This window comes from Aulonocara stuartgranti (genome assembly GCF_965226115.1).
Source record: "Aulonocara stuartgranti genome assembly, chromosome: 13".
Taxonomy (NCBI): Eukaryota; Metazoa; Chordata; class Actinopteri; order Cichliformes; family Cichlidae; genus Aulonocara; species Aulonocara stuartgranti.
Genome location: NC_138949.1, coordinates 7,558,486 through 7,569,558, shown reverse-complemented (window position 1 = coordinate 7,569,558; position 11,073 = coordinate 7,558,486). Strand labels below are relative to the sequence as shown.

The window sequence follows — 11,073 nt, the reverse complement described above, 5'->3', positions numbered from 1 at the left end:
ACCCTGGGGCGCACTGACAGAGGCGAGGCTGCCGGACACTGGCGCCACTGGGCCCTCTGACCACCACCAGTAGGCAACGGGTGAAGTGTCTTGCCCAAGGACACAACGACCGAGACTGTCCAAGCCGGGGCTCGAACCGGCAACCTTCCAATTACAAGGCGAACTCCCAACTCTTGAGCCACGATCGCCCCAGCGTCCTCCCACAAATGACCACAGACATGAATGTAGTGTTAACTGATGATTCTAAATTGGGTGTTGGTGTGGATGTGAGCACGCACGGTTGTCTGTCTCACTCTGTGTTAGGCCTGCAATAGTATAGACCTATCCAGGGTGTGCCCTGCCTCTCTTCCCATGACACCCTCCCCACAACCTTTGGCTAAGTGCAAGAAATGGATGGATGTTAAAAACTAATAAAGGCATTCTTAAAAAAAACACTAAACTCACACATTTTGTGATTAACAACATAGCTAACACCAAAAACACTCACCTGAAGGATTCACAAAGAATTAGACGAACATCTTTTACATAATGTCTCTGTTATTTCTTTGTGTCGTGCCTTTAATTTCCCAGAGAAATCTGTTACGTTCTGTTTCACTTTGGTCGACTCCACTCATTACACGTAACCAAGAGTCAGGCAGGAGTTAATTGTCTAACTTGTCCTGTTGTTTTGCAACATGTACTGACACATACTCAGATAGAATGAGTGGAATGAAAGGCAGCAGTGTGACACAGTTTTAACTTTTACTACGACAACAAATGTGCCATCCATTTTAAGAATACAAACTCTGCTTGGCCGCCTGGACTGTCGCCCTCTGGCCCTCTCACTGACCTTGGAGGGGTCCATAGCAAACAGATGTTTCTCTGTAGGTTTGTCTTTGCTGGCGTTAGTGCCGACGTTCTGACCCATCACCAGCATAAAGTCCTGCTTGCAGCCTCCAAATGTCATCAGGTTCTTGTAGGAGTAGCACACCAGCAGTTTCTGAGTACCAGACACAAAAATAAATTGTAGTAACAGAATTCGATTAAAAAATAGGATGTGAAATGTAAAAACTGAATTCTGGGCCTCAGTTTTAAGATTAAAGAAACAACAATGACATCAAAAACGATGTAACGCTCTGTGCTTTACATTATGATACTTAAAAGTGATTTTACACCGTATGCAAATGTTTACTTCTGGAGTTTGAAGAAACACATGACGACTAAGTAACTGTTAATCTGAAATCACGGCAGCAAAGCAGAGAAATCTTTCCTATGCAGGTTTCTGAGACTGTGTTGCACAAAGCTGCTCACGATGGAGTTGTGCTCCAGAACGCTGACACCATCTTCATGTACAGCCAGCCAAACACGAACACCAGGGTCCGGAGAGGGCGTGATGGACTAAAGCAGAGAGAACAGAGGGTGAGGTTAGTTACGAGCATGTTTTCACGATGTGTCGAAAAACTGCAGCACTCACTCTGTCAGATACTGTTGACACTGTAGTGGGAAACAATGCAAAGAAACCTATTTCAAGTTTTTGTCCCCTACTTTTTTCTTTTCTTTTCTTTGAAGCACACTGACAGTTTATTTAGTTTAAATGTTGGCCTCCGTTCATGCTACTTCTTTGTAATTTGTAACATATATTCAGTATCTGAGATGATAAGATAAACTTTATTTACAAACAGATTACTGCTCACACATGCTCACCTCTGCTTCAAACAGTCGGGCACCAAAGAACGGCCACTTCCTGGCTACGGTCAGGTAGATCCTGACGCACTCTGGTGAACTTCGACCCCTGAGTGAAGCCCAGCGGGCAGAGAGACGCTGTAGCAGTTGTCTGAGGGAAAGCCGAGGACAAAATAGAGTTTGCTTTTAAAGCATTTACAGTTTTGTAAGTCTCTTTTTGACCATTAAAGACTTGAGAACACAAAGACAGGTACTGTATGATGAAAGAAAAATAAAACACAAGCAGTCACAAAGCTGCTTTCTGGGGTGGAAACCTTGATGTTATAGGTGTAATAAAAGACTATAAAAGCATAAACAGATAATGTGCATGCACTACAAAGTAGGACGTGAGTTCAGATTTAAAGCCACTGTTTCTCAGGGTGTGTTTTGTGTCTGGTACCTGAGCTGCTCCTCAGATGTGCTCCTGCGGTAATGTTTGGGGTAGAATCTGTCCAACACCTGCTTCAGGTTCTGATTAGACTTAGTCTGGGCCGATCCAGAGGTGGAGAAGGGACGCTCAAAATCTCCAAATTCCACCTGTACACAAACACGCAGTGCAAGCAGTAAGTATTCAGAAATTCTTCACGCTCTGTGTCTCACTTTAATCCAGGAGTGGATACGACATATGTGGCATTATTCAGCTATAAATTACATTAAAAAATGGCGAAAAATGTGGCAGATATCACTGTTTTTAGACCAGGGCCTGAGTTACACATGAACCACTGCATAAAGCCAGGCCACATTACACACGCTGTGAAAGAGATATGAAACGCAAGAAGTGAGTTAAAAGAAAAATCACTTGATATCAGACCTGTGCGAGCAGTGCGGCCATTTCCAGAGCCAGCTCCTTGTTGACAGGAAAGTGTCCGGCTACGATGGCTTCATTGGTCTGATATGCCAGCAGTAACCTCTCCCTCTCTGACTCCCCCCTCACTTGGAGAGAGAAGTAAAGTCTGAAGATGGAGAGGAAAAGTTAAAGAGAACTGATATGAGGACAAAGCGACCGGGCGATAAATCCTCCTGAGAGAAACATGTAATCCAGGCAGTAACTCCAGTCTCTTTGTGTGGTGACAACAAATCCTGATCTTCATATGCAGTCTGCCTCTGATCCGCCATCTAGTTTAATTTACAGTGAAGAGCGATGCCATCAAATATAATCAAGAATTCTAATTATTTAAGACTGAACTGCAACAGACAGACTGAAATAAAAGGGGTTGAAATCAATGCAGCATATTTTATTTCAATGTTTTGTTTTGCATTCGTCCTTTTTTCTCAAACTTGCTAAACAGGACACAGACTCAAGCTTTACAAAAGCTTTTATGCAATGTGTGACCACTTGGCATCCATGGTGTGTCTCACCCAGCTGTAACCTTTAGTGACCCTCAATAAGCAGAATAGCTAACAAACTCTTTTATCCCAATGAGCATTACTTCAACACTGAACTGTTGAACCTGATGTTTGGACGCTACCTGTTCTTGTAGGTGAGGCGGACAGTCCTGGTGTTTTCCGACTTGCCGGTGTGATGCTCCTTGGAAGCCTGCTCCCATTTGGAGATAATGTCACAAATCTGCACATGAGACGAGACACCTTTGTGTGGGAAAACGCAGATTTTTCAATCTTCCTAAAGTAATCACCGCATGACTAAAAGGCGCACCTTCAGGCCTCCTTGCAGACAGTGTTCCAGCGACCGTCCAGTGGGGTCATCGGTGTACAAGCTGAAGCCAGAAAGTCCCGTTTTCCTCATGCCGGTGTCCTGGTTGAGACGACACTGGAACTCGTCCACCGTTGTTGAGGCGTCAAAGCTCACCACCTACAGTACAAGGTGTAGGTGAACAAGGAATTAAATGCATAAGTGGAAGACGCAATAATCTAATCTGAGTGTGCAATGATTCTTCAGAGTTTTCAAAATAAATCCGGGTCAAGCTTCAGCTCAAAAGAACAAGATTTCTGACCCAAAACATCTGCATGGTGTTAAACTTTAAATGCTGTTTACAGAAACTGTGATATATCGACACTGACTCAGGTAACCTGTTAATGTTTAACAGGTGTTATGACTGGCTGATATGGAAAGATGAATTGTTGTGCGCATGTGTGAAAATGCATCTACTTCCTGTCACAGCGACGGTTTGAACAGATTTTTCTCTTCCCGCTGATGATTGACTGTGCCGCGTTATTAGTGCCGATACAGAAATAAACTTCACAGACAGAAAAACACAAGACAATTGGTCTTTGATCTTCTGTTCTGTTAACATTATACATTACATATTATGGATGAATATCATGAATAATTTATATTTGCCTGGTTATTCAATGAATAATGAAATATCCAACATCAACGTCAGTAACGTCAAAGTTGCACTAATCACGTGCAGCATGACTTCAGTGCAAGCTTTCCTTTACTAATACAGGCACATAACAAAGCACACAAAAGTATAATCTAACATAGATTTTATATGCTGGCTTGGAAAGTTCTGGAATATATATTTACATAGTCTGGCCAGCAATAATTATAGGTTACACTCAAAAAGAGATTTTTCACCCTCAATAAACAGATAAGATCAAATGTTTATTTATTAAAAGACTTTTAAAAAATGTCCTTGGTATAAACTGAATTTATACCAACCAAGTTAATTTCATTTGATCAGATCCCTTTAAATGTAACATTGTACTTATGCAATAAAAATGTATGGAATTAAATGAGCCAGCATTTTGGGCAGAAAAGTTTTCATAGTCCATATAACACAGCAATCGACATGGACATGGAGTAGTTAAACATGTTTAAACAAACTAGTAGCAAGAAATGCAAATTTTTACTCTGGGGTAATACAAATAAGATATCCACAGCAGATACGGCAGAATTTGCCTTTTTTTGGAAGGGGTGATCATTGCGAATAAATAAAATGAGGCGCTAAAAGTTTAGGGTTAAAGAAAGCTGCTCTGTTTCATTCTGAGAGGATCGTGAAGCTCTGGACGTTAGGGTGGATACTCCATGGTTAACCTCAAAATGAAGGGAGCAGCGGGGTCATAACGATAACAAATAATTATCAAAGCTGTCAAATTAAAAAATCTTAAAATGTAATTAAAATTAAAAATATCTTGAAACGAACTTTATATAATACAGGGTATTTATGTTTTGCCTTTACTTTATTCTCTCACACAATAAGCTTGACATCGATTACAAACAGACACAAAACAGGTTTCATAGCTTTGTTTGTTTTTGAGTCCTGAACTGTTAATACATGTAAAGGTAATGATCTCATCACTTCCAGTATGTATAGGCGGGGACAGCCAGGAAGCAGGTAGCAAAGGGAAACACACACCCAGGGGAGAGATGCAAGGTTAGCTTGATACTGGGTGGAGCAGTGAAGCGAAGAGAGCGACGATGGTGCCCGGAGGGACAAAGTGAACAGATAAACATCTCTGTGTGACTTTGATGACAAAAAGGCATAATATTTGGCATTTTTCTCATATTTCTCATATCTCATAGTTAGTTAGCAAGAATCAAGCGTGGATGAGTTAGTTTCACTCAACCATCGTTTAAGCTAGGAAAAACATGCAAATCAGCACAAAAAACAAGCCGATATCAACAACAACAACAGCCACAAACAGAGCCACAGTTCATGTATGGCTCCGGTTTAACATTTAGGGCACTGGTTCCTGTTTATTGCATCACAAAAAACTTGACATTTTGGACAATTCGGCACTTCTTGTAACCGCAATAAAGTGGATATTTGAGGATTTAGATGTACACAGGTCTGTGTAGAATATGACCTAAATGCCTTAATGTGTACATAGCTCTTTATAGAAAAGCAAAAAAAGGAAAAGTGAACAGGGAAAGTCTCACATTGGACACTAACCAACCATAAAGAACATAGTTCTGGAAAAGTGATACTCAGTAGCATGATTTTATGAGGTTAAAGGTAGAAAAGCAGTGGATCCTTGTATAAACACCCCTCAGCAGAGTATCTGTCAGTGGGGTTGGGCTATCATCTAGTGCAAGAAAACATTACAGAAGTGACTCTGTTACGGTTTATTAAAGAGCCGAGGCAAAGGTCGAATGGCTTTCAAACATATACCATAATCCTGCACAACTGTAAATCCGTTTAACTGGGTCACATGACTCACAGCATGTGATTTAAAATGGTGTATATGGTATTGTTTTACTGTCAGTTGAAAAATAGCGGTGCTCAAACTGCCACATACATCATTAAACTGTTAGGACTGGAGGCAGGCAGCCGTTGATCATTGTTTTTTCTGTGTAGTGAGTGACTATTATACCTGGTATGTATTGTTGAGGAAGTGCACGGGCACACTGAAGGGCAGGGAGTGATGATAGGGATTCCTCAGAAGAATCGAAAGAATCTCCATACGGGAAGGCCTGGCCTGTCTCTCGCCCTTCTGCTGTGTCCGCTCCATGGAGCGCTGGCAGTAGATGGTATACTTACCCACCTCTGTCCTGAGGACAAAATGTAGCCACTCTTTAGTTACAGATACGTGAACATTTTTATAGCCAAAATTCCCTGAAAGCAACTCAGATCTCAAAGCAAAGGAAATGAAAACAGCCATCAGTAAAATAAAAGAGAAAGAGAATAAATATGTGCTTATGAAATAACTCGGTCTTTCAATCCCAAAATATTATAACTGTATTCAAGCTGATTTATTATACAGTATTCCTGGGAAGGAGGTAAAGAAGTGCTCGAGTGCAAAGAGCATATCTATCCAGATGGTACATACACAGTACACTGGCTGTATTTTGTGCTTTGTTTCGTTGTGTCAGTTTTCAGGGCCCCTGTGTTTTCTCACCTGGCATCTGCATGTCTTTTGAGGTGGATCTGGAGCAGCCAGAGGAAAAGGTGCTGTGGCAGAAACAGTCCCACACACAAGGCTAGAAACTGCCAGCCCTGGAGAGCGACGTGCAAACACTCAGTCACCACATCTTTAACAAACTGTCACATGCATGACTCGGTGAATTTCTATGCACGACCACAGCTGACAGACTTAAGACTGCACTGTTTCCTTGTTTCGTATAAAGCATAAAACAAGTGGCCATACTGGTTCCTGTTAATCAGCTACACTGAGTTCATTCATGTACAGGGATGATCGTGCTGTGACACAGTGTTTTGGTTTTTAGCTGAATGAGACATCAGCACACGCTGGAATCTGCTGTTCTTTCTGCCCTCTGACAGTATTTCTGGTTACTGGCTATGGAAGATTACCACAGAGTGACAGGTTTTCATGCCGACATAAGAGAGGCAAGACTCTTCTTGCCTCTCTTATGTCGGCACTTTTCTAAAATTGACCCGTATAGTAATAGATACTAAAAGATCTCCTTTCTAGGCAGTTTTGATATTTGTTAGGTCAGTGAACCCTGATGATACCACGCCTTTTTTGCCAGCCTTTCCACTTAACAATGCATACTGCTGCTGCCACTGTGTGGTGAGAACGCAAACCTGCAGGGGTCCCGGATGGCCGTGTGGCTGCCTCTTGCGGGTCTGCTTGATGAGTTGGCAGAAAAACTCATTCTGAAGCTCGGGGTGGGCCAGGCACACCTGCAGGGCACTCTGGGCCAGGGAGACGTGGTAGTCGATGGCCGGAGCATCGATGGCCACGTTAATGAAGAGCTGACAAGTCTGAGAGGCGGTGATGGAGAGAGTTTAAAAGAGAGAAAATATTTTTGATATAATTAGTTATTTGATAGAAGAAACATTCAGTGACTACATTTTTTATTCGAACATGTGGAGGTTTGTGGTACCTTGAAGAGTTTCACTGCCTCTGTCTGCAGAGCTTGTGAGGGCAGGGTGGTGAGAGGAAATGACAAGGCTTCTTTGCTGAAACACAACATGGGATGTCTCCAAATCTGAGAGTCTGAAAGGTAGGTAGGAGAGTGGGTCATAAGAGTAAAAGACGGAAGGAATAGCAACTAAAATAAAAATGAAAGAAACAATGTTGTGTACTTCCAAAACTGAACTAAGCTGAGTCAAATTTGTCAAAACAACCTCCAATAACAGACAGTGGTGCATGCATTTTTATTATTGAGCTTTATTACTGCACTGCTGTAAACGTGACCTGACAAATAACGTCCCTGCATTAATAAGAAAAACAAAAACGAGCAAAAACTAAGCACAAAAATAAATATTTTAAGAATTTTTGCTTTGTTTTCTGTCTAATTATAGTCTCTTGACAAAAAAAATGCTCACTGTGCTTAAATTCAACTACAACTCTGTGCAGAGGACAACAAATCCTACTGTATTTCACATAAGTCTCTCTAACTGCAGACTCCAAAGTGAGGCTGTAGTTGTCGAGCTGTTACTGAATGACTTTGAAAAATAAAACACTGTTGAAAGAAAAACAATCTTTGCTTCTACTTAAGAAATTCCCGAGCTACAGTTAATTTCTGTCCCTACAAATAAAACGTACCCTCAGTGTACACTGCAGGGCTATTTAATGTCCCTAGAGGTAACTGTACGTGCACCATTTTGACGACCAAATAGATGCCCAATAAAATAATATGTTCACATGCAGTAAAACGTGTGCAGGACACAGTTTGTGGTCAGTAAAACACTGTGACATAAGACATTTTAAGTCGCAATAAAATTATCTGTGGATGAGAGAAAGTATGAAAAAATCTGCATCAAGTAAAACAAAACTATAAAACACAACACAAGACAAAATCGTTTGTACTCACTTGGATCTCCATCCAGCTGGAAGAGTTTTCCCACCAGTTGTTCGAATTCAGTGCCAACTTTGCCCACCGTAGTGCCTGCTGCCACAGACAGATGGTACAGCCACGACTCCTACACAATGATCCCAGAGACAAAATCACAACAGGAAACATAATTATGCATAATCATCAGTTTGTAGTTTAAAATTGACTGGATTGGTTTTTAGCTTCAAGTAAAATACAGGAAGCCCCTCTCATGGAGCTGCTCTCAGTCTCAGAGCAGATTTGTTGCAGTACAGAAAAATGACTGTACACATGAGCTTAAACGCCATGGTCAGAAGATACACGGGTCTGCCTGCCTTACAGAACAGAAAAGTTCAACCTTTCAGTCCCGCGCTGACCTTTTCATGGCAGGATTCAATAAGCAAGTAAGTGGGTCCTTGCTCCTGTGGGTGGATGGCAACGGTGAAGGGTGCCGGCTGTAGGCCTCGCCCGCATGCCTTTAGGTCGTCATCTGAATCTCTTGACCTGTCCACCTCCTCCACCCGAGCCTCCCACAGCTTAATCTGACCCAGCGGGAACTGGAAACAAAAGCAGACGTGCGCTCCACGTTCAGTCACAAGTAACAGCTCAGGTCAGTTTTGAATTGATCACCTGCTCCTGACAAAGGCTACAGATGTATTTCTACAGATGCACACCTTGTCCTCTTGGCTGCGAAAGTAGTACAACGTTTTGCCGATCAGAGCACACCAAACCCGCTTAGAGTAGCCGTGTTTCACCTGCAGCAGAGGAAGTACAAATCGGAGCGTAAAACACAGAATTTTGTGAAATATTGTTCCATTTTCTCTGTGCTATTAGAAAATGATTAAACTTTGATGCAGGGACCTTGATGAGTAGTCCCTTCATGCCAGGGCGAATATCCGGCTGAGTGAAGAGAGGACTGGCGGCTTTCAGCCTCAGCACGCTCTGCAGGACCCGAAGCCACTCCTCGAGCAGGTTAGGAGAGTCCGCCTTCAGGTAGTAAACGCGCTTTCCTGTTACTATCTACACACAAGGATAAATAAAAGCCCAGGTGGACGTGAAAATGTGAAGGAAAGGATTTAAAAGATCTAGAAATGTTAGATGATTGTGGCCGTTCATCGAAGACTGAATACCTGGAGAATCTGCTTGCCCTCGCCACGGGCGATGCTGCTGGTGGCGCTGACCTTGATCTGACCCTGAGGTTTCCTGATCACATCGCTCTGTGGAAGAATCAGAAATCCTAATCTTGTTAACCTGTTGGCCACGAGTCTCAACAAAGGAAAAAACAAAAACGTTTCAAATCCAGAAAAAGTAGATGAAGTGATTGGGACAGGAAGACCGCCCGTTTCCATTCTCCATGCGGAGAAGCCAAAAGTAGCTTTTGTTGTTGAAACCAACATACCGGTGACTTATAGTAGAGCAGCTCTCCATCTTTGAGGACAAACCAGCGTCTCTTCCAGGTCTTCTTCCAGGTTTTGACCATTTTCAGCAAATAGCCTGACTTCTCCATTGGCTCCTAAAGGTTGTGACACTGTTCAGTTTTATGCAGCACCAAAGAGAACCGCTAATGAAACAGACCTGAGAAATTAACTAAATGTTGGCTAATGAGCCTTAGGTTCAAAAACATGATGTCATCATGCTGTGAGCAGAAAAAACAAAGTCACTACTCAAATAGCTTTTGAAGGTAGAGGTACTTCAGTAATGCGGTCGCATCAATTTCTAATCTTAGAGTTACCTCAAAGACTTCAGTTGTAGTTTGCTTATTAAAATTAGCTTCAAATGATGTAACTTAACCAGTCAGCATTGTTTAAAGCATGGAAACTAACAACAGTGGACCAAAGTGTTGAGCTGTCACTAACACTCTTGCCGTTGTCACTGGGCGAACAGCAGGTTTTGGGCAGTTTCTGCTCAGGTTCCGAGCACTCCGTGTCAGTGGAGTAAGCATCAGGAGGGATGGCATAGTCACACTCTGATGTCATCGACGCCACGGACACAGCTTGAGGACAGTAAGTTCACACATGAAAAACAGAGAAAGTCAGTCTTTGGAGGTGAAGAATTAAACAAAAAAGCTTCTTAAATCTCCAGGTCCTGTGATAGCCACATGAGACTAGCTCTTAAAATCAATTCTCAAATACTAACTGATACTAAAAACTATTTAGCTATAAGCAGTTAGCCAATAGCTACAAATTTAGCCTGTGGTTCACAAGCTAGTGCTCTCCGGGAGGGTTGTGTCAAATTAAACATGCAGAACCACTGACTGTGTCAACGATAGCCACATTAGCTATTTAGTTATAAATGAGTTAGTAGCTAGGAGCTATGGCTAATAATAAAACTGCAGCATTAGTGTGCAGCAAATGTTATTAGTCCTGCCTGTCTGTAACGTTATAACAGATGGTACCAATTTAACAGGATAACATAATTATCTGGGTTTAAAAACTATTATGTTTCTCTTAACGACTGAACCTGACAAGTGTACTAACAATTCAAAAAATGGCAGCTGACCTTAAGTGGTCAGTTGGACTCATAGCCTGTCTAATTTGGTGAGTGAAATTTAAGTATTTTAATTAGTAGAATAGAATAGAATAGAATGCCTTTATTGTTACTATACAGTTGTACAATGAGATACAGAGTATGGTACTAATATAGATCTGTGTGATGCTCTTACACAGTGTATGGTTTAGAGTTGGACC

At 41.9% G+C, this 11,073-nt stretch overlaps 1 protein-coding gene across 7 annotated transcripts in view; it reads right to left on the bottom strand.

The window, feature by feature from the left end:
* The window catches only part of plekhh2 (pleckstrin homology domain containing, family H (with MyTH4 domain) member 2), a gene marked incomplete at its 5' end in the record, with an annotated part of 39,771 nt that overhangs the window by 2,597 nt on the left and 26,101 nt on the right, over positions 1-11,073 (bottom strand). For all 7 annotated transcript variants that reach the window (XM_082557737.1, XM_082557736.1, XM_082557738.1 and 4 more), the window contains 18 exons: positions 830-979; positions 1,291-1,377; positions 1,684-1,813; positions 2,102-2,238; positions 2,513-2,654; positions 3,171-3,268; positions 3,356-3,511; positions 5,980-6,157; positions 6,505-6,602; positions 7,152-7,331; positions 7,454-7,566; positions 8,387-8,495; positions 8,764-8,943; positions 9,061-9,141; positions 9,248-9,406; positions 9,517-9,603; positions 9,786-9,899; positions 10,243-10,379. In XM_082557737.1, coding sequence (XP_082413863.1) covers positions 830-979; positions 1,291-1,377; positions 1,684-1,813; positions 2,102-2,238; positions 2,513-2,654; positions 3,171-3,268; positions 3,356-3,511; positions 5,980-6,157; positions 6,505-6,602; positions 7,152-7,331; positions 7,454-7,566; positions 8,387-8,495; positions 8,764-8,943; positions 9,061-9,141; positions 9,248-9,406; positions 9,517-9,603; positions 9,786-9,899; positions 10,243-10,379 — 2,336 coding nt within the window. The remainder of the gene's footprint in view (positions 1-829; positions 980-1,290; positions 1,378-1,683; positions 1,814-2,101; positions 2,239-2,512; positions 2,655-3,170; positions 3,269-3,355; positions 3,512-5,979; positions 6,158-6,504; positions 6,603-7,151; positions 7,332-7,453; positions 7,567-8,386; positions 8,496-8,763; positions 8,944-9,060; positions 9,142-9,247; positions 9,407-9,516; positions 9,604-9,785; positions 9,900-10,242; positions 10,380-11,073) is intronic.